Genomic DNA, 26,748 nt, shown 5'->3' on the forward strand with positions numbered 1-26,748 from the left:
AGAGGATGTTTCCCCTGGTGGTGACTCTAGAACTCAGGGCCACTTTTTCAAAGTAAGGGGTCTCCCATTTACAATGGCGATGAGAAGGGAATTTCTTCTAATCTCAGAGGGTCTTAATGTTTGCAATTCTCTTTGCAAGAGAACATTGGAGGCTGGTTCATTGAAGGTCGAGTTAAATCTTTGGTCTACAAGGGAGTCATGGGTTCCAGGGGGTTGGCAGGAAAGTGAAGTTAAAGCCATGTTGAGATTAGTTGCGATCTTATTGAATCGCAGAGCAAGCTCGAGGGGTTCTACTCCTGTTTCCCCAAGCCCCTGTTCTCATTTCTTCACCCAGGAGAAAACTCTATGTGCATAAAAACGCATGGATGTGAAACCCTTTTCACAACCAATACATTTTTAGTGCTGTACGGTTCTGCTTTTCCATAACCTGTTCAGCATGTTTTGAAAGTGGGCAAGAGATCCAACAGATTACAAATGTACTCTTCAAATCTAACCCACAGAGTGTCAAACCCAACAGTTATGAGAGTAATGTGTGTACCCAAAAAGGGATTGTTCCTTTAGAGTTAGGCCTTTTGTTGCCTTCGTATATATAAATTAGTATATGTACACATAAATTTAACAAAGAAAAGTTAAGTCATATTTATTTATGTTCTTTTAGCTTACACAAGTCGTTATCTCAAGAGGCTAGTCTCACAGACCAGTTCAACATTGCTCTCGGCACTTATGATGATGCATTACGTGCCAGTGAGGGCATTATGTCAGCCACACACCACCAAAATGAGGATCTTGCAAGCCAGCTACAACTGGCTTTGGCAGAGCAGACAAGCATGCGGATGAAACTACAACAAGCCTTGGAAGCCAAAAATGAACTGAATGAAAAAGTTCAGAAGTAAGTGAATTATTTGAAAATATATGAAAGTATACTCTCCTTCATTCTCAATTCTTGTGGTTTTGTTTTCGATTATGTTTAAAACAAGTTTAAAAAATAGCGAAATTATGGATTTTCTTTCAAAAGCACATGTATTGGACCTACTGACACTCAAAGCAACATGTTTCCAATACATTGTCTGAATTGATTGTACTCTTGCCTCCAAGTCAGAAGTTTACATTCAAGTTCTATAACTGGATTTAAGAAAATAATCTAAGTTGATACTACAATATGCTGCTGAGGGCTTGCTGCATTCGCAGGTATTTAATTAATGTACAGTGTTTTGGGATGTCCTGTGGCTGTGTCTCAAAAGATTTTATTACTTTACTGAACTGGCTCTGTGTTCACTTATCGACTAAGGAAAATAACCGTTCACCTGTTCATAATTTAAATGTCCAATGCCTTTTAAGCACAACCTTCTTTATTTTTTAATATTACTGTTGTACATAAATTATTTATAATGTGGAGATGGCGGTGTTGGACTGGGGTGAGCACAGTAAGAAGTCTTACAACACCAGGTGAGCACAGTAAGAAGTCTTACAACACCAGGTTAAAGTCCAACAGGTTTGTTTCAAACATTAGGTTTCGGAGGTGACCTGATGAAGGAGCAGTGCTCCGAAAGCTTGTGTTTGAAACAAACCTGTTGGACTTTAACCTGGTGGTGTAAGACTCCTTACTATAAATAATTTAAGTTGTTCTTTTTTTTAAACTGAGGAACTGAAAGACCTTCAACAATGCAAGTACTTTCTTTAAACATGTTTTAATTTTATTTTCTGCTTTGTTAAATAAAATTGATCCAGAGTTTCCATCGTCACAATGTTCAGAGAAAAGTATAAAACATATCAGAGAAAATAGTATTTTCATTATATTGTTCATCTTACAGTCTCAGTCTCAAAGAATAAAACATTTATAACCTTGCAGGAAGAAAAATCACCTCTGCACTACTCTCACAGCAGCCCAGAACTGATTGTAATTTCTGGCAACTATGGGGCTCAGAAAGTGATTACTGACAACATGTATCAAAAGAGGTTACAACACATAAACACGCCGGGAAACATACTTCCCAGCAGTTAACTGTAAAGTCTGCACAAATCTTTTCCCGTTTTTCACCCTCTCTCACCACACCCCCCCCTTGCGAGGAACAGCCCCTCAAACACAGTCACAAACATCCCCCACCATTTCTCAAACCCCTCTGCAGAGCCCCTTAACTCATATTTTATCTTCTCCAACTGCAGGAAGTCGTATTGGTTACCCAATCAAGCCGCTACCCCCGGTGGTGATGCCGACCATCACAATTCGCCGCCGTGCAATCAGAGAGGCATAGGCCATAACATCGGCCTTCCTCTTCTCTATGAGGTCCAGCTTCTCTGAAACCCCAAATATGTCCACCTCCTCCTCCACTATCCTGGCTAAGACCGTGAACACTCCCGCCCAGAACCTTCCAAATTTTTCGCAACCCCAAAACATTTGCGTGTGATTCGCTGGTCCTTGCCCACACCTCTCACACTCATCTGCTACCCCCTGAAAGAACCCACTCATTCTTGCCCGAGTCATATGCATCCTGTGCACCACCTATCAGGCTCATCCTTGCACAGGAGGAGATCTCGTTTACCCAACGCAGTGCCTCACTCCATACTCCCCAGTTGATCGCCCCCCCAACTCCCCTTCCCATTTCTCCTTGATCTTCACCACCCGCTCGCCTCCCTGCCCCCAGCCACTTGTATATATCCTCAATTCTTCCCTCCCTTTCCACATCCAGAAGCATCAGTCGCTCCAGCAGGGTGTATCCCAGCAACCTCGGGAACCCCTTCCAGACCTTTCACGCAAAGCCCCTAACCTGCAGATACCTGAACTCACTCCCTCTCGGCAGCTCTACCCTCTCCCTCAGCATCTCCAGACTGGGGAACTCTTCCTCCAAATACAGATCCCTCACCTTGGCCAGCTCCACTTCTATCCACCTCCTGTATCCATTACCCATTCCCCCCGCCTCAAGCCCATGATTCTCGCACAGCAGTGTTAATACCAATATCCCTTCCGCCTTAAAATGTCTCCTCAACTGATTCCATATCTTCACCATGGACCACACCACTGGGCTCCCTGAATACCTACTCAGAGCCATTGGCAACGCTGCTGTCACCATGGCCCTCAAACTAGACCCCTTACAAGGTACCTGGCACTGTGAGGCTGCAGTGGATGAAACCAGATCACGCACCTCAACTTAATTTACCCACCTTTGATCCATTTTCCTTGGTATCTGTGTTTCATTTAGAATTTAGTTTTAGTGCGTGGACCTTTTCCGTGTGCATTCCCTTTAAAACTCTGCAACCATGTAAATGCATTATTTGCAACAGAACAAGATATACACAGTGTTTTTGGGCTTCTGCACAGCCATACATGGTGGAGAAATCATCTGGTACCTTTCCTAACTCAAATTAATGATCTTAGTCTTGCATTTCACTTGATCCTGCATTTTGTTGGTTGAGGTCCAGCTTTCCACAACTGTTTGAATGAAAAATAACTTCCTGATTTCACTCCAAAATGGCCTAGCTCTAATTATAAGATGTTGTTCCTTGTTCTGGATTCCCCCACCAAAGGAAATCATTTTTATTTAAAATACCTGTAAATTTTAACACCTCGGTTACATCACACCTCCATCGTCTCAACTCAAGGGAATCTCATCTAAATGTATGCAACCTATTCTAACAAAATAACACTTTGTGCCAAGGGATGAATCGGCACTGTATGCCCTCCAAGGCCAATATACCCACCTTAAGGTGTGGTGCCTAAAACTGAGCACAGTGCTCCAGATGCCGTCTGATCAAGATTTTGTACAACTAAAGCACCCAGTAACACTCTACCTGGCTAATTCCCAGCAAGCTTTTCCTTGGTAATGGGTGGCAGTTTCCATCCATTTACAACAAACAGTTAACTGGCAGCATGCAACTGAGATTGTGGTGATAAAATATGCTACGCTGGAAATGTGGGTCTGCAAGTGAGTTTTGCTTTGTTAGCAGCTAAGTACACTGTATATAAGTGTTATATATCCATCCCACTGTCTATGTGTGCTTCTAATAGATTCTTCATTGAGCAGATTATTTTAATTGGCACTAGCTTAGGTTATAACATTCTATCTATTGAGGATTCTTATTTTAGTTTTGCAGTTGTTTTAACCATATTCTTCAGCATAACCTCCTTTGATATACGCTCTTCAATATAAGCAATAATTTGATTGAGTTCTAATAGGATATTATATAGTAGAATGCGGTAATTATTTCTCTCATGCTTAAGTGTTAAATAATTGCTTCAGTGGAGTGCATAAAGGAAAATCTCTGCGGGGTGACATGGTGGCATAATGGTTAGCATTGCTGCCTCAGTGCCAGGGACCTGGGCTCAATTCCGGCCTCGGGTGACTGTCTGTGTGGACTCTGCATGTTCTCCCTGTGTCTGTGTGGGTTTCCTCCGGATGCTGCTGTTTCCTCCCACAGTCCAAAGATGTGCAGATTAGGTGGATTGGCCATGCTAAATTGTCCCTTAGTGTCCAGGGATGTTCAGGTTAGGTTAAGGGGTAGGACGGGGTGGGCAGGTGAGTACACCTAGGTAGAGTGTTTGGGAGGGGCCGGTGCAGACTCAATGGGCCGAATGACCTCCTTCTGCTCGGGATTCTATGATAATCTATGATTCTTTTTGCCTAATTTTCCTCTGTACTCTACTTAACACCCATGTGAAAGATAAAGGAACATGTACTGAACAAGTATACATAGGTTTTGCTGTTCCATGTTCAGGCCTTACCACACTGAAGAGTGGTATGTTCAGCTTGTACTTGCATGTGAGAAACCTTTTCAAAAGGCAGAGAAATCATGTCACAAAATAACGCATGTTTGCCTATGTTATTCCTCTGGGTATTTTCCTCACTGGTCGCAGCACATATAAGATTTAGATCAGTTCCTCCCAGTTGTATGAAATGCCTGGCCGTGGCTAAATTTCAGATCTCTGGGGCGAGAGATATGTACAGTTCTGGAGTACTTTGGATGGAAAACAATCTTAATCAAATTATTATATCTTTGATCAATTAATATATCAAACCGTTGTATTCAATTCAAACATCCAATGTAAAGAACACTTAATACCGTTAATAGAGTTCAGAGAAATTGAGTTCTACATGTTTGTTTCAATATATTTGGCTGCAATTGTATAGAATCTTGGTGAGACCACACCTGGAGTATTGTGTACAGTTTTGGTCTCCTTATCCAAGAATGCATGTACTTACCATAAAGGGCATGCAACAGAGGTTCACCAGACTAATTCCTGGGATGGTGGGATTGTTTTATGAGGAGAGATTGAAGAAAACTAAATCTGTATTCTTTAGAGTTTCAAAGAATGAGTGGTAACCTCATTGAAATTTACAAAACTCTCACAGGGCATGACAGAGTAGATGTGGATGAAATCTTTCCCCTGGCTGATGAGTCTGGAACTAGGAACATAATCTCAGAATAAGCGGCAGGCCATTTCAGACTGAAATTCGGAGAATTTTTTTCACTCAGAGGGTGGTGAATCTTTGTAATTATCTACCCAAAGGGTTGTGGAAACTCAATCACTGAACGTGTTCAAAACAGAAATTGATACTAATGACACAAGGGATATAGGGACAGTGGGGGGAAACGGGATAGAGTTAGATGATCAACCGAGATTTGTTGAATGGCAGAGCAGCCTCAACGGGCTAAATGGCCTGCTCCTGCTCCTATATTCCTGGATTTGGCCACATAAGAATTGAGTAACCATGATTCGAGGGTGAAGTTTATGTTGAGGGTTAGTGCAGCAGAAGTGTGTTTGTTGCTGTGGTATTTCCAAGTGAATAAAAAACCTTTCAATGACTGTAAATGCAGGGATCGAAGGTTTAACTTGGCCTGAGAATTCTCACTGTAATTGTATAAAGCCTGAGAAGGCAGGCCACTGCCTTAATTTAAAACCTCATCTGTAGGTGGGAACAAAGAAAATAGGAGCAGGAGTAGGTCATTCAGCCCCTCAAACCTGTTCTACTAGTCAGTTAGATCATGGCTGATTTACCTCATTGCCATTTTCCCACACTATCCCCATATCCCTTGATACCATTAATATCTAGAAACTTACCGATCTCTGTCTTAAATATACTTAATGACTTAGCTCCCACAGCACTCTGGGGTCGAGAGTTATAAAGATTCACCATCTTGTGAGTCGAGAAATTCCTCCTCATCTCAGTCCTAATGAGTCCTATTCCGAGATTCTGTCTCTGATAATAGCCCACCCAACCAGGGATGCCTTTCTAATCCCGAACCCCGATTCCAAGTCTCAACATGCAGATCCCAGGTTCGGCAAAGAAAGTCTGCCAGAAACCAGCAAGTGCGGGAAGATCGATTGTTCGGCAATGCACAGTGACACCATCTTGGACACCTGTAGTCTCTTAAAGCTGTATCCACACTTTTAAAAATCTTAAATATGGATTGCAATTTTGCACTTCAGTTGGACTGGGATTCACACATGACCCATGCCAGTCGCAGAATTGACGTCTTTGGAGGAAAAGATTTTTTAAGATACAGCATTGCTGCAGGTCTAAATAAAAAATCAGAAGCAGAACAAGTCAATACACTTCTTTACTTGATTGGCCATTTGTAAGCAACATCATTGCACAAGTTATCGATGAGTCATCTGCCAAATTTGATAAGGTTTTTCAAATCCTTTGATGTTTATTTCAACCTGAGATCCAATAAAATATTGGAGAGCCAAATTTAATAAGAGAGCCCCACTGTCTGGGGAACCTGTTGATTTCTTCATAAACTATCCCCACAGGCTGGCAGCTGTGAATATGGGATTTAAAGCCTGAGCTCATCCAAGACAGAATAGGAATGGATGTTGCAAATAATTCATGCTCTGACCTCCTACAAGTTAAGATAATCTTATTCTAGACACAGCCATCAGCCAGTTAGTCTGTCTGGGCTATGTGAATAACACAGGACCATCTCTAAGGGAAGATAATATAGCATAGGGAAGAAACCAACCCTCAGTTTAGCTCATCAGGTCTCAAATCCAAGTCGGGGAGAGCAACTCTTGAACCGCCCAGCAGTGCAAAGTGCCCTTGCAGGAAAAATCAGTGTTGTGCAAGTACTGCTCAATGTTTCCGTTGCAACACACAGGGACACTTTGGTAAACTGTGGAAGTCAAAACCCCTGCACTGCACAGACATCCCAAAGGTAATCCAAAAGGTCAAGATTGAAGACCCTGAAGAGACACAACCACACTTACCACACTTCTTGGATCATACCAGATATTGCGGCTCTTCATTTTGGAATATTGACAACCTGGTAAACAAACTTTAAATTAGTTTCAGGTGCTCGCGTGACAATCCTGGCAGACAAGAAACCAGGGCTCCCAAGTTTTTTGATTCAAATGACAGACTCTCCACCATATGAGCAGGGGTAGTCTGACTACCGGTCATTGGCATGATCCTTCAACCACTGAGGTATGGCAACAAACAGATATTTGTGCATTGTCCAAAATCAGCCTTTCTCTCTTCTGAGCGTGGCCCTAGATTCCCTCCAGACATCAGAAGACATGAAGACGATCACTGACATGAGCTAGCCAGAACAGCATGGTCCTGAGTCCTCGAACTCTGATTTTACCTGTGATCTCTCTTCACTTTTTGTGGAGCAGTTTTGTCCATCATCATTCCAGGTCCTGGAAAGTCCCAGATGGTCAGACCAACCTAACACTCACAAGAACCTCTGGTGAAAATGGTACCAGAGAGGATGAACAGTCTGAGAGGCCTCTCCCTTCAGCTACAATGATGGTGGGGTTGGTAGACAGGCTAACCACTGTGTACACAAGGCAACTTCCAGCCAGTATATCACAAACACAAGAAATGCTGGAACCTCGTAGCAGTCTTGTCCAATCAACAACAAAAAAAATATAGGCGCATGCCACTTAATGTTATTGTTGCCACAGTAACACCCTTCCTCAGCCTCGGAACTTCCTGAACGTTCAAATGAAAAAAGATGAAAAAGCACCACCAAGCAGACAAATACTATTTTCATCCACCCCACAAGAAGCGATCAAGAATAACAACAATCATGCACTACCAAACCAGCTAGACAAACTAGGTGTGGTTTAACATCAAGCAATGGAAGAAACTGAGGAATCCATACCCATACACCAGTCCAACCTCCAAGAGCCAGAACGACCAGAGCCTACCACCCTCATGACAGACTGGCAAACGAGATCTGGCACCTGAACCTTTAACGTCAAGGACTTGAAGTGGGCAGCTGAGGTAGCAGGATGTTTTAATGTTAATACTGTAATAGCAATAATGTTGGAATAACATTCAGGTTGTAACAATAAGATTAAGGTTAGGCAAAATACTTACAACAATTTAAGATTTGGAGCAAAATTAGGGCGCAATCTAACGGCTGCGTCACGCGAGCCGGTTAGATTGCAGGAGAGGCTGAACTCGGGAACAGGGCCAGGCATTGATCGGTTTCTGATCAAACTGGCCCATTCCTGTTGGCAAGATCCGGATCCCGCCGCGACGTGGCGAGAAACCAATAACCACCAATTAAAGCCAATCTCGATCTCATTAGCGTGAAGGATCCCCTATTGAACGGCCTCCCATGATCTAACCGGCCTTCCAGTGAGCAATCACACGGGTGCTCTTTTGCACACCCATTTAAAAGCGTGAAGCCAGTGCAATGGCTACTGTGGGGATCAGAGGAGGTTAGTAGGCATCTTGGAAATCAGGCAATCAGTCTGGGGGCACTGGGGCTACTGCCAGTGCTCGGGGCAGATGGGGGTCATCCCTGGGTTGGGTGGGGGAGTTTCAGTGCCTGCAGGTCCAACATGCCACCCCCCCTAGATCGTGTATACCCATACCAGGGGATTCAGTTGCTGCCTGTCCATCCGACCGAACACCCTCAGGGTGGAGCCCTGTCCATGGCAATATGCTGCAGGTCACTTTAATTCCCACTGACCGCGGGGGCCTCTGGCTACACAGCTGAAGGCTATTGCTAGTAGGGAATTGGCAATGTTAGTTATGAGAGCACTCCACAGCTCCCAAGTAGATTCCCGTGGGTAGATATGCCATGTCATGGGCGAGTGTTCCTGCCTGGCACCCCAACCAGACCATGAGGTCTGGACACTCTGCCTGACCATTGGAGGCATAATTACCACAGAGGCAGCAGCCAACAATCAAATATACAAGAGTTGGGCCTCAGCACTGGGGACATCTCCGCAACCAGAGAGTGGATGTGTGGATTGGGGAGGGGACCAGTGCCCGGTCCAAGTAATCTGCCCGGCGGGGATCTGGTGCCCAGGGGACCATATTGTGGCTGGAGTATATGTGCAGCGCGTGGTCCCTCAGCACAAACAGCTCGTTGGATGGAACCCTGAGAGAAGACAGGAAGCATAAGGGTGGGAGAGGCTTGGGGGTCCTGGGGTGGAAGCCATAGCTGGCTGTTGGTCTGTCACCATCTCCAATTCCTTACAGATATCACAGTATGGATGTTTTGTGGACCCCGCAGCAGCTGCCCTCGTGGTGGCGTTGGCAGTCCAGGCACCTAGGCGCTGGAGAAGGCGGCAGCAGCAGTGTCGACCGAGGCTCAAGGTGGCAGCCTATATGAAGAGGCCCGCCCCACACCCTAAGGATCCAGCCGACCGTCAGGCCAGGGAGAGACCCAGAGGGGGAGGCCAGTGACAGCCCAAGGTGTACAGGCGTCAATAGTTGGACAGTATGTGCCGCAGGAGGCTCCGCCTCAACAGGGGATGGTGCGGCACCTGTGCCATATCCTTAAGGATTTGGCATCACATGGAGGAGGAGAATACCCACTCCAGGTGGCCATCAAGGTCACCGCAGGCCTTAATGTTTACGATGTGGGTTCATTCCAGGGCACACGCGGGGATTTGCATGGCATACCCCAACCAACAGCCCACAAGTGCATCCATGAAGTCACGGATGTCTGTTTGCTCGAGCTTTGACCTGGATCGGGCCCATCAAGATGCCAGGGCAGCAGGATTCTCCTCCATCACCGGAACGCCCCAGGTCCAGGGGGAATAGATGGCACGCATGTTGCCTTGCGCGAACCAGGCGGTCCGGGAGTGCCCTTCATTAACAGGGATTTCATTCCCTGAATATTCAACTTGTGTGTTACCACCATCTCAAGATCATGCACATGTGTGCACGCTTCCCAGGGGAGGAGGAGGTGGAGGAGGAGGAACATGTGGCCTCATTAGAGGAGGAGGACGTGGAGGAGCCGGACCAGGAGGAGCTGGATGACAAGCCTGGTGAGGACTCGTGGGAGCAGCCAGAGGATGGGCAGAAGCGGCGAGGGTCCGGCATATCCAGAGACCCAGGGAGGCCCTCATCCTCGCCCGCTTCTCATATTCTCATAGGATGTGCCTTTGTTCGTCATCTCACCCCATCCATCATCTCACCCCATCTCTCCTTCCCGCCCCATCCAAATCGGTGCTTCCAGGGATCACAGGAACGGAGTACTCCGCGATCGTTATCTCTGACCACGCTCCACACTATATGGATGTGAGGTTGGAGACAGGCCGTGCCCAGCGTCCCACATGGAGGCTGGCCACGGACCTCCTGGCCGACAAGGCCTTCTGTCAAAAAACATCGCGGGCTATAGGCGACTACGTTAGTAACAACCAAAACGGGGAGGTCTCACCCTCTACGTTCTGGGAGGCACTGAAGGCCGTGATTAAAGGAGAGACCATAGCCTGCAAGGCAAGCAGAGATAGGGAAGAGAGAGTGGCCAGGCAACAACTGGTGGCTCCACCTTGGAAGTCGACGGAAAATACTCCGAGGCCCCGACCGTAGAGCTGCTGGCAGAGAGAAAAAAGCTGCAAATGGACTTTAACCTGCTATCCACTAGGAAAGCAGTGTACCAACTCTGCCAGATACGGGGGACCTTCTACGAACATGGAGACAAGGCTGGCCGCCTATTGGCTCACCAGCTGAGAAAGCAGGCAGCCACAAGGGAAATAGCGCAGGTAAAGGATAGCAGAGGAAGACTGGTAACAGAACCAAAGGAGGTCAATTGGGTATTTGAGTCCTGCTACTGGGGACTGTAACCTCCGAGCCCCCCAACGGGGGCGCGGGGATGAAACAGTTCCTAGACGGACTGGAACTACCAATTGTGGGGGAAGATAGACAGGGGGGGGGGGGGGGGAGGGGGGGGGGGGGGAGAGAGCTGGAAGCACCAATAGACCTGGGAGAAATCATGGAGAGCATCAGCTCCATGCAGACGGGGAAGGCACCGGGACCCGACGGGTTCCCGGCGGACTTCTACAAAAGATTCACACCAGTCCTGGCCCCACAGTTAAGGGACATGTTCGGGGACTCACTGGCAAGGGGCACCCTGCCCCCACGTTAGGACAGGCCGCAATTTCACTGATACCCAAAAAAGATAAAGACGTGACGGAATGCGGATCATACAGACCCGTTTCACTGCTGAACATGGATGCGAAAATACTCGCAACGGTGCTGGACAAAAGGCTGGAGAGCTCTGTACCAGAGGTGGTCGCAGAGGACCAAACGGGCTTTGTCAAGGGTAGGCAGCTCACGGCGAACATCAGGCGGCTGTTGAACGTAATAATGACCCCCTCCGGGGAGAGAACACCAGAGGTGATCATCTCCCTGGATGCAGAAAAGGCATTCGACAAAGTCGAGTGGAAATACCTCCTCAAGGTACTGGAACGGTTTGGGCTAGCAACGGGGTTCACCACCTGGGTGAGGCTCCTGTACAAGGCTCCCAAAGCGAGCGTCCGAACTAACACCACCTGCTCTAAATACTTCCAGCTGCAGAGAGGAACAAGACGGGGCTTCCCCCTGTCCCCACTCTTGTTCGCGCTCGCGATCGAACCCCTGGCGATAGACCTGCGGGACGCGAAAAGCTGGAAGGAAATCTGGAGAGGAGATAGAGAGCACACAGTCTCACTCTATGCAGATGACCTGCTCCTCTATGTCTCAAAGTCACAGGAGGGACTGAAGGCAATACTGCAAATCCTGAAAGAGTTTGGAACCTTCTCGGCCTGGCAAAAGTGAGGCATTCCCAGTGAACCCAAACGGGGGAGGGAGAGAGCTGGAGGGGCTCCCATTCAAAACAGCCCAGAACAGATTCCGCTACCTGTGGATCCAGATAGCCAGAGACTGGACACAGATCCACAAGTGGAACCTGACCAGCCTGGTGGAGGAAGTAAGAAGAGACCTTCAAAGGTGGGGCTCACTCCCACTGTCTCTGGCAGGGAGAGTGCAGACGATCAAGATGAACGTATTGCCAAGGTTCCTCTTCCTGTTTAGATCCATTCTGATCTTCATCCACAAGGCGTTTTTCCAAAACGTAGACTGTCTAATCATGGCGTTTGTGTGGGGGGGGGGGGGGGGGGGCTATCACTGGGCAGCAAAGGCAGAAACAGTGAGGGGATGGGTACAAGAATCCGACACAGATTGGGTAGAAATGGAGGAGGCATCCTGTAAAGGAACGACCCTCCATGCCCTGGCCACAGCAGCACTCCCATCCTCCTCAACAAGATACACAACAAGCCATTGGTAGCGGCTATGCTGAGAACGTGGACCCAGTTGAGACAGCGCTTTGCGATAACCAAAGTGGCCCCCATCTGCGGCAATCACAGATTCTCCCCAGTCAGGCGGGACTGGGGCACATTGATGGTCGGGGACTTTTACGTAGGACACAGACTGGCGACACAAGACGAACTGACGAGGAAGTGGAGGCTAGCAAAAGGACAGGAAATGAGGCACCTCCAAATAAAACACTTCCTCCGCAAAGAGACATTGGGGTACCCCGGGGCCCCAGAAACCACATTACTAGAGGACCTGATAGGCACAAGCAACGAGAAGGGGGGGGTGCTATGTGGGAAAATATACGGACGGCTACTGGACAGAGCCCGGACTCCACTGGACGAGACCAGACAAAAATGTGAGGACAAACTGGGGACAGAGGTAGGATGGGGACTCTGGAGTGAAGTACTGAGCAGGGTAAACTCCACCTTCTCCTGCACAAAGCTAAGCCTAATACAGCTCAATGTAGTGCACAGAGCGCACCTGACCAGATCCCGAATGAGCAGGTTCTTTCAGGAGATGGAGGACAAATGTGAGCGGTGCCAGAGGGGCCTGGCCAACCACACCCACATGTTTTGGGCTTGCCCCAAGCTTGCTGGGTTCTCGACAGCCTTCTCCGAGGCAATGTCCAAGGTTATGGGGATGAGGGTGAAGCCATGCCCAATAGTGGCAATCTTCGGGGTATCAGAGCAGCTAGAGTTACACATGGAGAAGGGGGCCAACACCCTCGCTTTCACTTCCATAATCGCACGCTGGAGAATCCAGCTCGGCTGGCGATCGGCAGCACCACCCATAGCTGCATATTGGCTCGCTGACCTTTCGGAATTACTCCACCTGGAGAAGATTAAGTATGCCATCCGAGGGTCAAAGGAAGGCTTCCTGGGTACTTGGGGGCAGTCGGTCTGTTCAAGGCCAGCAACCAGGAGTAACCTAATAAGAATTTTTTTTTTAAAAAACACCCAAGATAGATGAGACACCAAAAGAGGGGGGGGGGGGAGCGAGGGAGAGGCGGAAGGAAGGCGGGGAAACCACGAGAGATGATTCCATTCTGTCCGGAAAATAAAAGAAAAACACAGCCAAAGCCAAGGTGGGGGGGTGATGTGTTGGGTAAGCTGGGTCTATGTGGACTGCGTTTGATGCAGTAGAGAGAGAGAGACACTTGATGAGATGCAACACTATTTTATTTAACATCTAACTATTTTACATGTTCAACTGTGGGTTGACACTATGCTGACTTGACAGGAGACCTGAGGCTAGCCTGACCAGACTAACTGACTACCACATGGTGTTTGTACTGGCTGCTGCTCACGAGCTCTGACTGTCTCAGAGGCTGGATCCCGAGAGAGCGGGAAAACTGGTGCCCTCTGGCTTTATAGTGGTCGTGTCCTGTCTGGTGATTGGCTGCTGTGTTCTGTGTGCTTACTGGTCATTCTGTGTGTAAATCACTGCCTGTCTGCACTCCATTATATACATGGATGTATATTATGACTGGGGGCATGGGGGGGGGGGGGGGGGGGGGGAGACAACGGGGAAGGAGGAGGAATCATAGACCGACCCAGAGGGCAATGAAATGCACATAGGGTCAGTTAAACGAAGGATAAACTGAACCTCTCTGTATAATAAAGGAAATTAGTGCGGGCGAGAAAAATGTGATGTGTATATACAACTGTTTATAAATATGGGAAATGCCACTAAAAAGATTTTTTTTAAAAAGGAAGCACCCGGCAATTTACGCTCACTACCAAACTTCAAAACTTTTCCTTTAGATTGCGCCCTTCAGTAAATCTATATTCATGGGATAAAGTCTCTGGGGGAGGTGTATCAGTAGCACCTGTTAGATAGAGTACCACCCACACAGTGGTATAAGAATGTACATCAGCCAGCTCCATGCCTGTACCCTTTACCACATATTTGTATATGTTTATGAGTTGCTAATGTGATACCATTATTCAAGAAGTAAAATAGGGAAGAATCAGGTAATTATGCACCAGTGACTCCAACATCAGTAGTCGGGAAATTATTGGAAAAAATTCTAAGGACAGAATTAAATAACACTTGGAGAGGCAAGGATTAATCAAGGATAGTTAGCATAGCATTGTCAAGGGGAGATCACGCTGGAATCAGGAAACGCGTTTGGGCGGGGAACCAGTTCCGACGCCAAAATCATAGCGGGCACCTGTTTCACAAATCGCAATTCGCTGTCGCCTCAAAAGTAGCTTCAGTGTGTTCCAGAACGCACGTACAGTAAACGCCATTGGCAAATCATTAGTGGGCCCGACCCGGTATTCTCTGGGGCCTCCACAATTCTCCACTTCCAATAGGCCAAAGTCCTGATGGCGTGGTTCACTTGTGCTTTTAAAAATTATGAAACCGGCGTTGTGACTGATGAGGGAGAAAGAGGAGGTAGGACGCAGCGAGCGCCGGCTGGCTGGGATGGGGGGAGGGGGGCTGATGACGGGCAAAACGGGCCATGTAACCGGGGTCACACCACACGGGACTGAGACGGTGCCTAGGAATGGGCCGCCATTGCCACGGCCTGCAATAACCCACCTTGGCCTTGGTTCTGTCCATGGCACCAGCCATATGGGTGACCCCCACATTCCTACCCCCACACCCCACCCTCTGCCATACTACCCCGCACCCCCAGGCAGGGCATCAGTCGTCCCAAGTGCAACGCCCACTGTAGCCACAACAGGGCCACCGGATGGATGCTGCGGGGCGTACTGCTGGCATGGTCAATGGCAGCCAACAGTACCCCTGGCAACAGGGATAGGTGCCAGGGCCAGCGGCCCCCACCGATTGGACGCGGAGAAGAGGGGGCAGAGGAGCAGTGCAACTGGAGGCACATTGTAGCCCGTTGGGCCTGATTGGGCATGGGGTTATGCACCATGCTAACATGTCAGCCTTTCAATGGATATTGGAATACAACCAGCAATCGTGGCCTTCCTCCTCGTCGCAGCCCTGGGGGACACCCTGCAGCTGTACGAGCTGGAGCTGCTCGAAAAGGAGGAAGTTGCTGCAGTGGAGCGTGCAGCAGTGGAGCATGCAGGAGCGGAACAAGAGGCAGCCGGTGAGAATGGAGAGCTGGCAGCTCTACAAGCTGAGGAGGTGCAAAGGAGGTGCCGCATGAGGCCTTGCATGCACTGGCAACGCCTGTCAATCAAGGAACTGCTGGCCCGGGCATGGCATCGAAGACTCCAGCTGAGTAGGAAGGCAGTGCAACATATCTGCCAGATCAGTGCACACCTGGCATCTTGGGGGGAATGAGGGAGGACACCCACTCCCGTTGGCCATCAAGGTGACGGTCAGTCTGAACTCACAATAGGGTCCTTCCAGGCGGCGAGTGGGGACCTGTCCAGGGTCTCACAGACCTCCGTGCACATATGAATCCGCGCCGTCACGGAAGCCCTATATGCCCGGTATGCACAATACATCCATTTCAATGTGGACCGAGCCCAACAGGATGCTTGGGCAGTGGGATTGGCCACAATTGCCGAGATGCCCTGGGTCCAGGGGGTGATTGACGGGATGCATGTTGCCCTCCGAGCACCTGCAGATGACAGGCCGCTCTACACAAACCGAAAGGGGTTCCACTCAATGAACGTGCAGCTGATATGTGACCATCAGCTGCGCATCATGCACATCTGTGCCCGATAGCGAGGTAGTGTGCACGGCGCCTTCATCGTGGCACACTCGGCGATTCCCGGCCTCTTCGAGAACCACCCCCCCCCCCCCCCCCCCCTCCCCCCCTCCGGCAGTTTCATGGTGTTTGAAGCAGAGTTCCTAACTACCAAATGGATAATTTCACATTTTTCAACATTATATTTTATCTGCTATGTTTTTCCCCACTCACTTAGCCTGTATGAATTCACTTGAAGTCTCTCTGCATCCTCCTCACAACTTAATAATAATACTAATCGCTTATTGTCAAAAGTTTATTATTGTCAAATAATACTAATCGCTTATTGTGCTAAACCAGCCCCATACATTACATTCCTGCGTAGTTGATGTAAAATGAAAATTAAATGAAATGAAAATGAAAATCGCTTATTGTCACAAGTAGGCTTCAAATGAAGTTACTGTGAAAAGCCCCTAGTTGCCACATTCCGGAGCCTGTTCGGGGAGGCTGGTATGGGAATCCGTGTTCTGTGTATCTCTACCAATTTAGTCCTCCCTTAATATTATACTAAAATGTTTGCCTAAAGTATATTTTCAAATACTAGAGTGGGGCTTGAACCCACACGCTTCTCCCATCAGACTTTAAAAAAGACTGGTGCCTTTTTGGAGGATAATTTAGCCACCGATTTGAACAATATCCTCTAACTCATTGTACTCCTTTTACCACCCCAAAATGGGTGGCAATTCAACAACAACTTATATTTAAATTATGCCTTCAACGTAATAGAGACACTTCAGAGGTCTGTTAAAACAAAATTATTATACCAAGCCACATTAAGTGTTACTAGACGTTTGGTCAGGAGATCTTAAAGAGTGCCTCAGAGAAATCTAGAGAGTGAAAGAGGTTCAGGGATAGAATTCCAGAAATTTAGGGCCGAGGCAACTAAAGGCCTAACCTCCAATGGTGGAACAATTATAATCATGGATGCTCAAGAAGCTAGAGTTCAGCGGAAATTCCAGTACATTCTTCCTGGCCCATGACATTTGTTAATTCCATGTCCTCTAAATTTACTAAGTACCCAGCCATGAATTCAAAATCCTGTGGGATTTTTTTTGTACTATAAAAATTGAATAGCAAATTAGTATTACCCCCTCTTGCAAATATTCTTTTCACGTTTCAAGTATTTTATCTAATTTAATTTCACTGCCGTTTTTATTTAGTTTGAATTCTAACTTCCTCTTAAGGTCAAAATAATTGCTTGTGCTCATGGCCAGTCTGCCAATTGTATCGTTTATTTTAATAAGGGTTGTAAACTTGACCACAGCAATAGTGCAACTGCTATCAGCACAAGATAAAAATAAATGTTTTGCAGAATTTTGTGCCACTACCAGCCTCTGCTAGCAGTTTTTTGCTGATCTTTTGGCACCAACATCTTTTAAATATCAACATAACACCAGCTCCAAGGTTTAACATAAAAGCTACACAAGGTTATTTGTCGACTACAATTTTGAATCAGTGTTTCCAGAATAATTTGAAACGCAAAATCTTATTGTCAAACAATAAATACTTCTGATGGTTTGCATTGGTATGTAATTTAATACCAGTCTCTGTAAACTTAGCACAGTTTGATCTGTTCGCCAAGAACATAATAAATGAAAACTTGAATGCAAAAGGAACCTATTATCAGTTGCAAAGTACTACAAATAATACTTGTCATAGTTTATATTATATTAAGAAAACGTTTGGTAAACTTTTCAAACAGTGAAAATTACTTATTTTTTATTTAATTATTTGTTCAATAGCCAGTTCTAGAAAACAGTAAAAGGAATGCGTAACAAGTATTTTCAGTGAATCAGTGCACTGACAAATGGGTTTGGTATTAGTCTTCAGTATTGATTATCCACGGTCCATTAGATGATATACGAGTGCTATTGGCATAAGTGGCATGAAGTCTGAAAATTCCTATTCATAATCACGTCTGCAGCTTAGAGCTAGGAAAGCCAGTGCTGTAATCTTTCTGGGGTATCTAGGGAGTTTTCCAACAATGGTGTGCCTTTGCTTCAATGTCATACATATGTAGTTATTTATTATTTACTTGTGTTTGTGCACATACATGTGTGTAATAGTGCATATACATTTATAATTGATCATAAATCCATAAATCGGGGAATAAGCTACAATAAAATAAGGTTAGAATTTGCAGCATTTCTGCAGTGTTGTTGATGATTAAGTATACTCTCTGCGGCTCTCCAAGCACCGCTGGTTGAATCTGTAAAGGGTCACGTAAGGGTTCTTAGCACAGAGTAAACAGACTTTCTACAAACTCAGCTGCTTGATCTGTTTGCTGGTTGAATTAGTAGGAGGGGTGGATAGGCATGGTTGCTGGAAAGACAGAGAGGTTTCTACAGCTTTTTTTAGATAAAGCAATAGTATTGTGCTCAAAGTCTTTACAAAATTGTTCAGTTTTGCTGCAGAGGATTGACTTTAAGTATCCTGGCAACAGGATCATTACAATATGGCCACAACTAGAGTGAAGGGCAAAATTTTAATAGTGTGTGCGTTGTCTGTGTGTTCAGGAAAGTTGAGTGATTTTGCTTTTCGCTTTTTAAAACCAGAACTTAACCAAAGGCCATTGTTAGGGTCAAAAGCAACTAATGAAAAATGGATACATTGTTTCATTTTTGCACTTTTATTATTGACAATATGCCATCTCTAATCACTTCCTCATCTCCCTCATTATCCATATCTCCCTGCACATCACCAATTCCACAATCCTCACCATCTGTTACTGGAAAAAAATCCAACTTCCTTTACTTCTGTTGCCCTAACCAACAGCTCTCTTAGTTCTGTTGTTGCCAGCACCAGGTCCTTCCCACTCTTGCCATTCCAATTGACGGTTCTCACCTTCACAACCTCAAGTCTGGGTTCTGCAGACTTGAGTGGATCTGGTATGTGCCTGGCCCGACTCCCCAGGCCATGCTGGACTATGTTCACGCATCCCATATTACCTTTCAACAGCTAAATCCCAATGTATCTCCAGGATCATCCTGGAGGATAACAATATTTCCTGGTTCTTCGCAATAAACCAACTTCTCAACCCATTTTACTGAACTTTTGAACATCCAGTGATGGTGATGCCATTGAATGTCAAGGGCAGATAGTTGGATTCTCTGTATTGGAAATGGTCATTTCCTAATACTAATATGATACAAATGTTTCTTGCTGCTTATGTGCTACATGTGGGCACAGGCTGCTTCAGTGTCCGAGGAGTTGAGAATTGTGCTGAACATTGCGCAATCATCAGCAAACATCCCCACTTCCGATCTTATGATGGAGGGAAGGTAATTGATGAAGCAGCTAAAGATGGTTGAGCCTAGGATATTACTCAGGGTCTCCTGCAGTGATGTCTGAGAACTGAGATGATTGACCTCCAACAACTACAACCTGGATTTGTTTGGATTTTATTGTCATGTGCACCGAGGTACAGTGAAAATTATTTTTCTGTGTGCAGCTCAAACAGATCATTTAGTACATGAAAAGAAAAAACGTAATAGGGCAACACAAGGTACCATTTTCCTTTGTGCTAGGTATGACCGCAGCCGGTGACGAACTTTTTCCCCTTATGATTCCCATTGGCTCCAATTTTGCTCAGGCTCCTTAATGTCGCACTCAGTTAAATGCTGCTTTGAAGGGCAGCATAGTGACGCAGTGGTTAGCACTGCTGCCTCACGGCGCCAAGGACCCAGGTTCGATTCTGGCCCCGGGTCACTGTCCGTGTGGAGTTTACACATTCTCCCATGTATGCATGGGTCTCATCCCCACAACCCAAAAATATGTGTAGGGTGGGTGAATTGGCCATTCTAAATTGCTCCTTAATTGGAAAAAAAGAATTGGCTACTCTTAAAAAAAAAAAAAAAATTTTTAAATGCTGCTTTGTGGACAAAAAACAACTAACTGTAGGAGCAGCCATCATAAATATCTCTTTTCTCAATGATGGGGGTGCCCATCTCATCAGTGCAAAAGACAAAGCTGAAGCGTTTGCACCCATCTTCAGCCAGAATTGCTGAGTAGATAATCCATTTCTACTGCTCCTGAGGTCCTCAATATCACTGAGTGAATTTATCAATGTGAATTTTTAGCCAATTTGATTCACTCCACATGATATAAAGAAATGGCCAAAGGCACTAGATACAGCAAGGGCTATGGTCCCTGACAAGATTCCGGCAATAGTACTATAGACGTCCTCCATAACTAGCCATGCTCTTAGACAAACTTCTCAAGTACAGCTACAAACAGCCCTGGAATCTACCCGGCAATGTAGAAAATTGCCCAGTTATGTCCAATCCACAAAAAGCAGGACAAATCAAACCCAGCCAATTCCTGCCCCATCAGCAAAATAATTAAAGGTATCATTTAAAAAAATATATTTTTATTAAGGTATTTGAAAATCTTTATAAAAATAACATAGACAATGACATCAACATGACATCCCCCCCATCTCAATCTTTACACACCCCAACCATACAACAACAATCCGCCCCCTCCCCTTGGAATACTGCATCTGCTGACATTTTAATTTTCCCCGAGAAAGTCGACAATCGGCTGCCGCCTCCGGGTGAACCCGACCATTGACCCTCTTAAGGCGAACTTTATTTTCTCAGTCACTAACCCAGGTCTCTACACTCGGGGGTTTCGAGTCCCTCCACATTAACAAGATCCGTCTCCGGGCTACCAGGGAGGCAAAGGCCAAGACGTCAGCCTCTTTCGCCCCCTGAACTCCCGGCTCTTCCAACACGCCAAAGATCGCTACCTCCAGACTTGGCACCACCTGTGTTTTTAGCACCCTAGACATTGCCTGAGCAAAACCCTGACAAAATCCTCTAAGCTTCAGATATGCCCAAAACATGTGGACATGATTTGCTGGGCTTCCCGCGCACCTCGCACACCTGTCCTCTACCCCGAAAAACTTGCTCATCCTACCCGCTGTCATGTGTGCCCGGTGGACTACCTTAACTTGTATCAGGCTGAGCCTGGGCAATGAGGTATTAACCTTGCTTAGGGCATCTGCCCATAGACCTGCCTCTATCTCTCCTCCTAGCCCGTCCTCCCACTTGCCTTTAAGCTCCTCCACCAGAGTTTCCTCCGCCTCCAAAAGCTCCTGGTAAATATCCAATACCTTCCCCTCTCCCACCCAGGTACTGGAGACTACTCTATCGTGTATCCCCTGTGGCGGCAGCAGCGGAAAGACCAGCACCTGTTTTCTCAGGAAGTCTGGCACCTGCAAATACCTAAACCCGTTCCCTGCTGGCAATTCAAATTTATCCTCCAAGGCTTTCAAGCTGGGAAAGTTCCCATCTATAAATAGATCCCCCATCCTTCTAATTCCTACCCTTTGCCAACTCCGGAACCCACCATCTAGCCTACCCGGTACAAACCTATGATTATTATAAATCGGGTCCACGCCATTATGTCTCCTCCATTGCCCCCAGATTCTCAAAGCCGCCACCACCACCGGACTTGTGGAGTATCGGGCCAGCGAGAACGGAAGAGATGCTGTTATCAGTGCTCCCAAACTGGTGTCTTTGCATGACGCCGCCTCCATCCGCTAACATGCCGATCCCTCCCCCACTACCCACTTCCTAATCATGGCCTTCTTTTTTGCTTCGTTAAATGTCCTCAGCAGCAGTGGGCTCAATATCTTGAAAACGTCTTATAGAATTCCACCGGATAGCCGTCAGGTCCCGGGGCCTTGCCCCTTGATTATTTCCTCAATCTCAAACGGTGAAAGCGTACCACCATGGCCCTCAGCGGCTCGTTCGCTCGGGGCTTCTTCGCGAGGGCTTTGTGCGCACTATCCACTTCCAGGGGCCATGGGAACCCCTCAGCCCCCATCAACTTCTCCAGCATGTCCGTCACATAAGTCCTCCCATCCAATCCCTCACTGCCTTCAGGGAGGCCGACAATTCCTAGATTCTGCCTCCTGGACCAGTTCTCCAGGTCCTCCAGCTTCTCCTGCATCCTTTTCTGGCGGTCGTTCATCTTCGCCACCTTGGTCTCCAGCACGGTTATTTACTCCTCGTGCTCGGACACCTTTTTCCCCAACTCCTGGATTGCTCTCCCATGCGTCTCTTGATTCGGCACAGCTTGATCAATCGAAGCCTTAATCGGGTCCAGCCAGTCCTCCTTCAGCTTGGCGAAGCAATCTTCGAAAAACTTCACCAGCTGCTCCGTCGACCACTGTGCCATCTCCCCGCAGCCCTACTTCTCCGCCATGCTTTCCCGCATTACCAGCTCTGCTCGCATCTTCCTTATGGCACTTTATCTTCTCACACGGCCACTTCTGGTCCAATTCTTCATACGCCGGAGGGGAGTTTCTCCTTACTGTCTCACTCTTCACCGATTTATCCCATAAAATCCGGGGGAAAAACAGGGGAAAGAGGTCCAAAAGTCCGTTGCAGGCGGGAGCTATCAAGTGTGTGACCTACTCCTCCGTGGCCGGCACCGGAAGTGATTAAAGGTATCAGTGACAGTGCTATTAAGCAGTACTTACTGAGAAATAACCTGTTCTATTGTACGTAGTTTGGGTTCCGCCGGGGCCACTCAGCTCCTGATCTCATTCCAACCTTGATCCAAACATGGACAAAAGTATTCCTGAGACCCAGGGCAATGCTCTGGGGACCTGGGTTCAAATCCCATCCCTGCAGAAATTTGAATGAAATTAAAATCTGGTCATTCTAACAATGACCATCTTTGTTGCATGTCGTAAATGAATGTCCTTTAATGATGGAAATCTGTCATCCCTATCGATGCCCAGCCAGCGATGCCCACACAGGTGATGGTGGTGTCTAGGACAGTGTCTGTAAGGTATGATTCCATGAGTATGACTGTCAGGCTGTTGCTTGACTAGTCTGTGAGACAGCTCCCAATTTTGACACCAATCTACAGACATTAGTAAGGAGGACTTTGCATGGCTGAGTGTGCCGTTGTTGTTTCTGGTGCCTACGTCACTGCTGAGTGGTCCGTCCAGTTTCATTCTAGTTAGGCTTCATAACGGTTTGATATAACTGAGCGCTTTCTGGACCATTTCAGAGTTAATGACATTGCTGTGGGTTCTGAGTCACATGTAGGCCGCATCAAGAAAGAACAGCTGATTTCCTACCCTTAAAGGACATTTGGGTTCTTAACAAATCAACAATGGTTTCATAATCACTGTTGTAGTGATCTCGATGTGCATGTACATAAGGGGTTCATGTGTAATCAGTAGCACCGGATAATCACTAGAGGGCCGGACCAACAGGGGTATAAAAGCAACCGCATTGTGCCTCTCTCTCGCTTTTTCGGATGTACTGTGACCAGGACATGAGTATCAGATTAGCTAAGATGGTTAATGTAGTTACGCATAGTTACTGTAGTTAGGTCTTGTTAACCTTATCACTTGTATCAATGTTAAAGTAAAGAACTCACGCAATTATTGTTATAGTTACTCAATAAACCTTTTGTTACTACTGGACGAGTTTGAGTCTTCTTCATCAAGATTCAGAAGACCTCATCAGTAACCAAGGTTTGAATAACACATATTACACTCCGTAGTATATCAAAACACACAAAGAAGTGTAACAAAAGATGATGCAGGAATGTAATAAAAGATGGCACCAGGTCTGTTGGCTTTAAAAGAACTAGTTAGAATAGGTTAGACCAGAAGAAAGAAAACAAAGTACCACCTATTCGACTGTGGAAGACTTTGCAGCATTTGGATCCTCGACGACTAAACAATTCTATGGACCACGTTCAAGATACATGGCAGCTGAAAACTAATGGTAACTTAAGTAATAACTGGAAAATGTTTTTCAAAAGTTCCAAGTATATATGGCAGCTAATGATTTAAACATGGCCTCTGAAAAAAGAAAAATAGCACTGCTACTCGCAATAGCAGGACATAAAGCTATAGAGATCTATAAGTCCTTTAATTTCTTGGAAGATGAGGACAAAACTAAATTTAAAGTGATTATTGCAACATTTGAAGAACACTGTAAAAGTCAGTCTGGTGAGATGCTGGAAAGATTTAACTTTCATTATAGGTGCTAGAGAAACGGAGAGCCACTCACTAATTTTATTACAGACCTCAAGTTAATTTTTGCAGCACCCTGGAACAAGCAGTTTGCACCACCCAAAGTGAAAAGCACAATAACAAATCCGAAACAAAAAAAGATGATTTGTATATTGAAGAATATTACTCAGACATGGCTGAGTTATTCGGATATGATGATCATAGCATCAGCAGCATGGTTGAAAAGCTCACATGACTCTACTAATGATAGATGAATCCAATACCATGAAGCAATGGCAGATCATTGATGCATTGCATGATAGCAACCTGTCAATGAGCCAAGAAGGAATCGACGCCACGCAGAGAGTACTGACCGACTCCATTGAGAGAGCACAGAGTCTCCGTTGAGACTGCACAGAGAGAACACTGCACAGCTCCACACAGAGAGCGAGGAAAGACTCCACACAGAGAGCGATGGATGCCTCTTCCAAGAGATCAATGACAGACTCCAGAATGGAAGCAATTAAAGACTCCAGAGCGACAACCATGCATGAAAGAGGACTATGAAGGTCTTATTTGAGTCACCAGAAGACCATGAAAGTCTACCCAGCTCATTTAATCAACAAGAAGACAATGATTGTCTACACACTGTATGTGAGAATAGTGACAATGTGATCACAATCGACATATAAGATCTGCAAGATCACAGCGACACTGACAGATCTCAGCCTGTCTGTACAGAACCATTCAATTATCAAAGTAAAACTACTCGAGTCCAGTGAGACCACATCAATTAAAACCTCATCTACTCTAAACTACCCACAAGAAAATGAAATCTTGAAGATTATGACTCTAGAAGAGGAGCACCAGGAGATCACAGATGAAGCAAATCAACCAGAAATGACTCCAGAAGAGGAGCACCAAGGAAGCAAAGAGGAATCAAATCAACCTCAAATGATGTCACCAGGATCAATGCAACATCAGATCATTCTCACAAACTGTGAGGCGAAACGCTCAATTAACCATAAGAACATAAGAACTAGGAGCAGGAGTAGGCCATCTGGTCCCTCGAGCCTGCTCCGCCATTCAATGAGATCATGGCTGATCTTTTGTGGACTCAGCTCCACTTTCCGGCCCGAACACCATAACCCTTAATCCCTTTATTCTTCAAAAAACTATCTATCTTTACCTTAAAAACATGTAATGAAGGAGCCTCAACTGCTTCACTGGGCAAGGAATTCCATAGATTCACAACCCTTTGGGTGAAGAAGTTCCTCCTAAACTCAGTCCTAAATCTACTTCCCCTTATTTTGAGGCTATGTCCCCTAGTTCTGCTTTCACCCGCCAGTGGAAACAACCTGCCCGCATCTATCCTATAAGATACCACAAAGGACACTGATACCAATAACTTTGAGAATGACTCAAATTATACACAAGGAGCAGTCAGTGAGCACAAGTACCACAACAAAAACAACAAGAAGCACGACAAAGACAACAACAGAAACAACAAGCACAACAAAAAAGACAGAAACAACAAAAACAACAACAATGAAACAACGACCGATACAAAATGGCACAATTCTGCACATGAAAGACAATGTAACAGCACAGTTCAAAACAATGCCAAGAGTACAAATATAACATGGCATGACAACGAATCTTGCGAATTCATATCTGTTCCACAACGAACAAGCAAACCAGCTTTCAAGGCAGATGACCAACAGAATCAATACTGCAAGTCCAGGAAAAAGTCCAGGTCAGACAACAATATGTAACACAACTACCACAAGCATAGAAAAAAAAAAAGTCAAAATCAGACAACAAAGTGATTCAACCATTTGAACACCTCATGATGACTTGTTGGGACTGAACCGCACGCAAACAGAAAAAAAATGAAGAGACTAAATGTATTAACATTTGACTGATTAACTCATTGATTTTATGTTTATTCAATTTTCTTTACAACATACAGAAAAGATGTAACACAAGAAAGAAAAGGGGGATGTAGTGATCTCTATGTGCATGTACATAAGGGGTTAATGTGCAATCAGTAGCACCAGATGATCACTAGAGGGCTGGACCAACAGGGGTATAAAAGCAACAGCATTGTGCCTCTCTCTCACTCCTTTGGGTGTACTGTGACCAGGACAGGAGAATCAGATTAGCTCAGATGGTTAGTGTAGTTACGCATAGTTACTGTAGTTAGATATTGTTAACCTTATCACTAGTATCAATGTTAAAGTAAAGAACTCACGCAATTATTGTTATAGTTACTCAATAAACCTTTTGTTACTACTGGACGAGTTTGAGTCTTCTTCATCGAGATTCAGAAGACCTCATCAGTAACCAAGGTTTGAATAACACATATCACACTCCGTAGTATATCAAAACACACAAAAAAGTGTAATAAAAGATGATACAGGAATGTAATAAAAGAACTATAACTGGGACTAGCTTTTAAATACAGATTTATTGCTACCATGGTGAGATTTGAACCCAGCCTGGGCCTTTGGATTGTATATGTTCCAGTGACATTACCATCTCCC

At 45.9% G+C, this 26,748-nt stretch overlaps 1 protein-coding gene across 5 annotated transcripts in view; it reads left to right on the plus strand.

Annotated features, from left to right (window-relative positions):
• mipol1 (mirror-image polydactyly 1) overlaps positions 1-26,748 on the plus strand; it is a 569,773-nt gene that overhangs the window by 521,874 nt on the left and 21,151 nt on the right. For all 5 annotated transcript variants that reach the window (XM_038780869.1, XM_038780849.1, XM_038780840.1 and 2 more), the window contains one exon: positions 659-889. In XM_038780869.1, the coding sequence (XP_038636797.1) occupies positions 659-889 (231 nt within the window). The remainder of the gene's footprint in view (positions 1-658; positions 890-26,748) is intronic.

The sequence above is a fragment of the Scyliorhinus canicula genome, chromosome 2 (assembly GCF_902713615.1).
Source record: "Scyliorhinus canicula chromosome 2, sScyCan1.1, whole genome shotgun sequence".
Classification (NCBI taxonomy): Eukaryota; Metazoa; Chordata; class Chondrichthyes; order Carcharhiniformes; family Scyliorhinidae; genus Scyliorhinus; species Scyliorhinus canicula.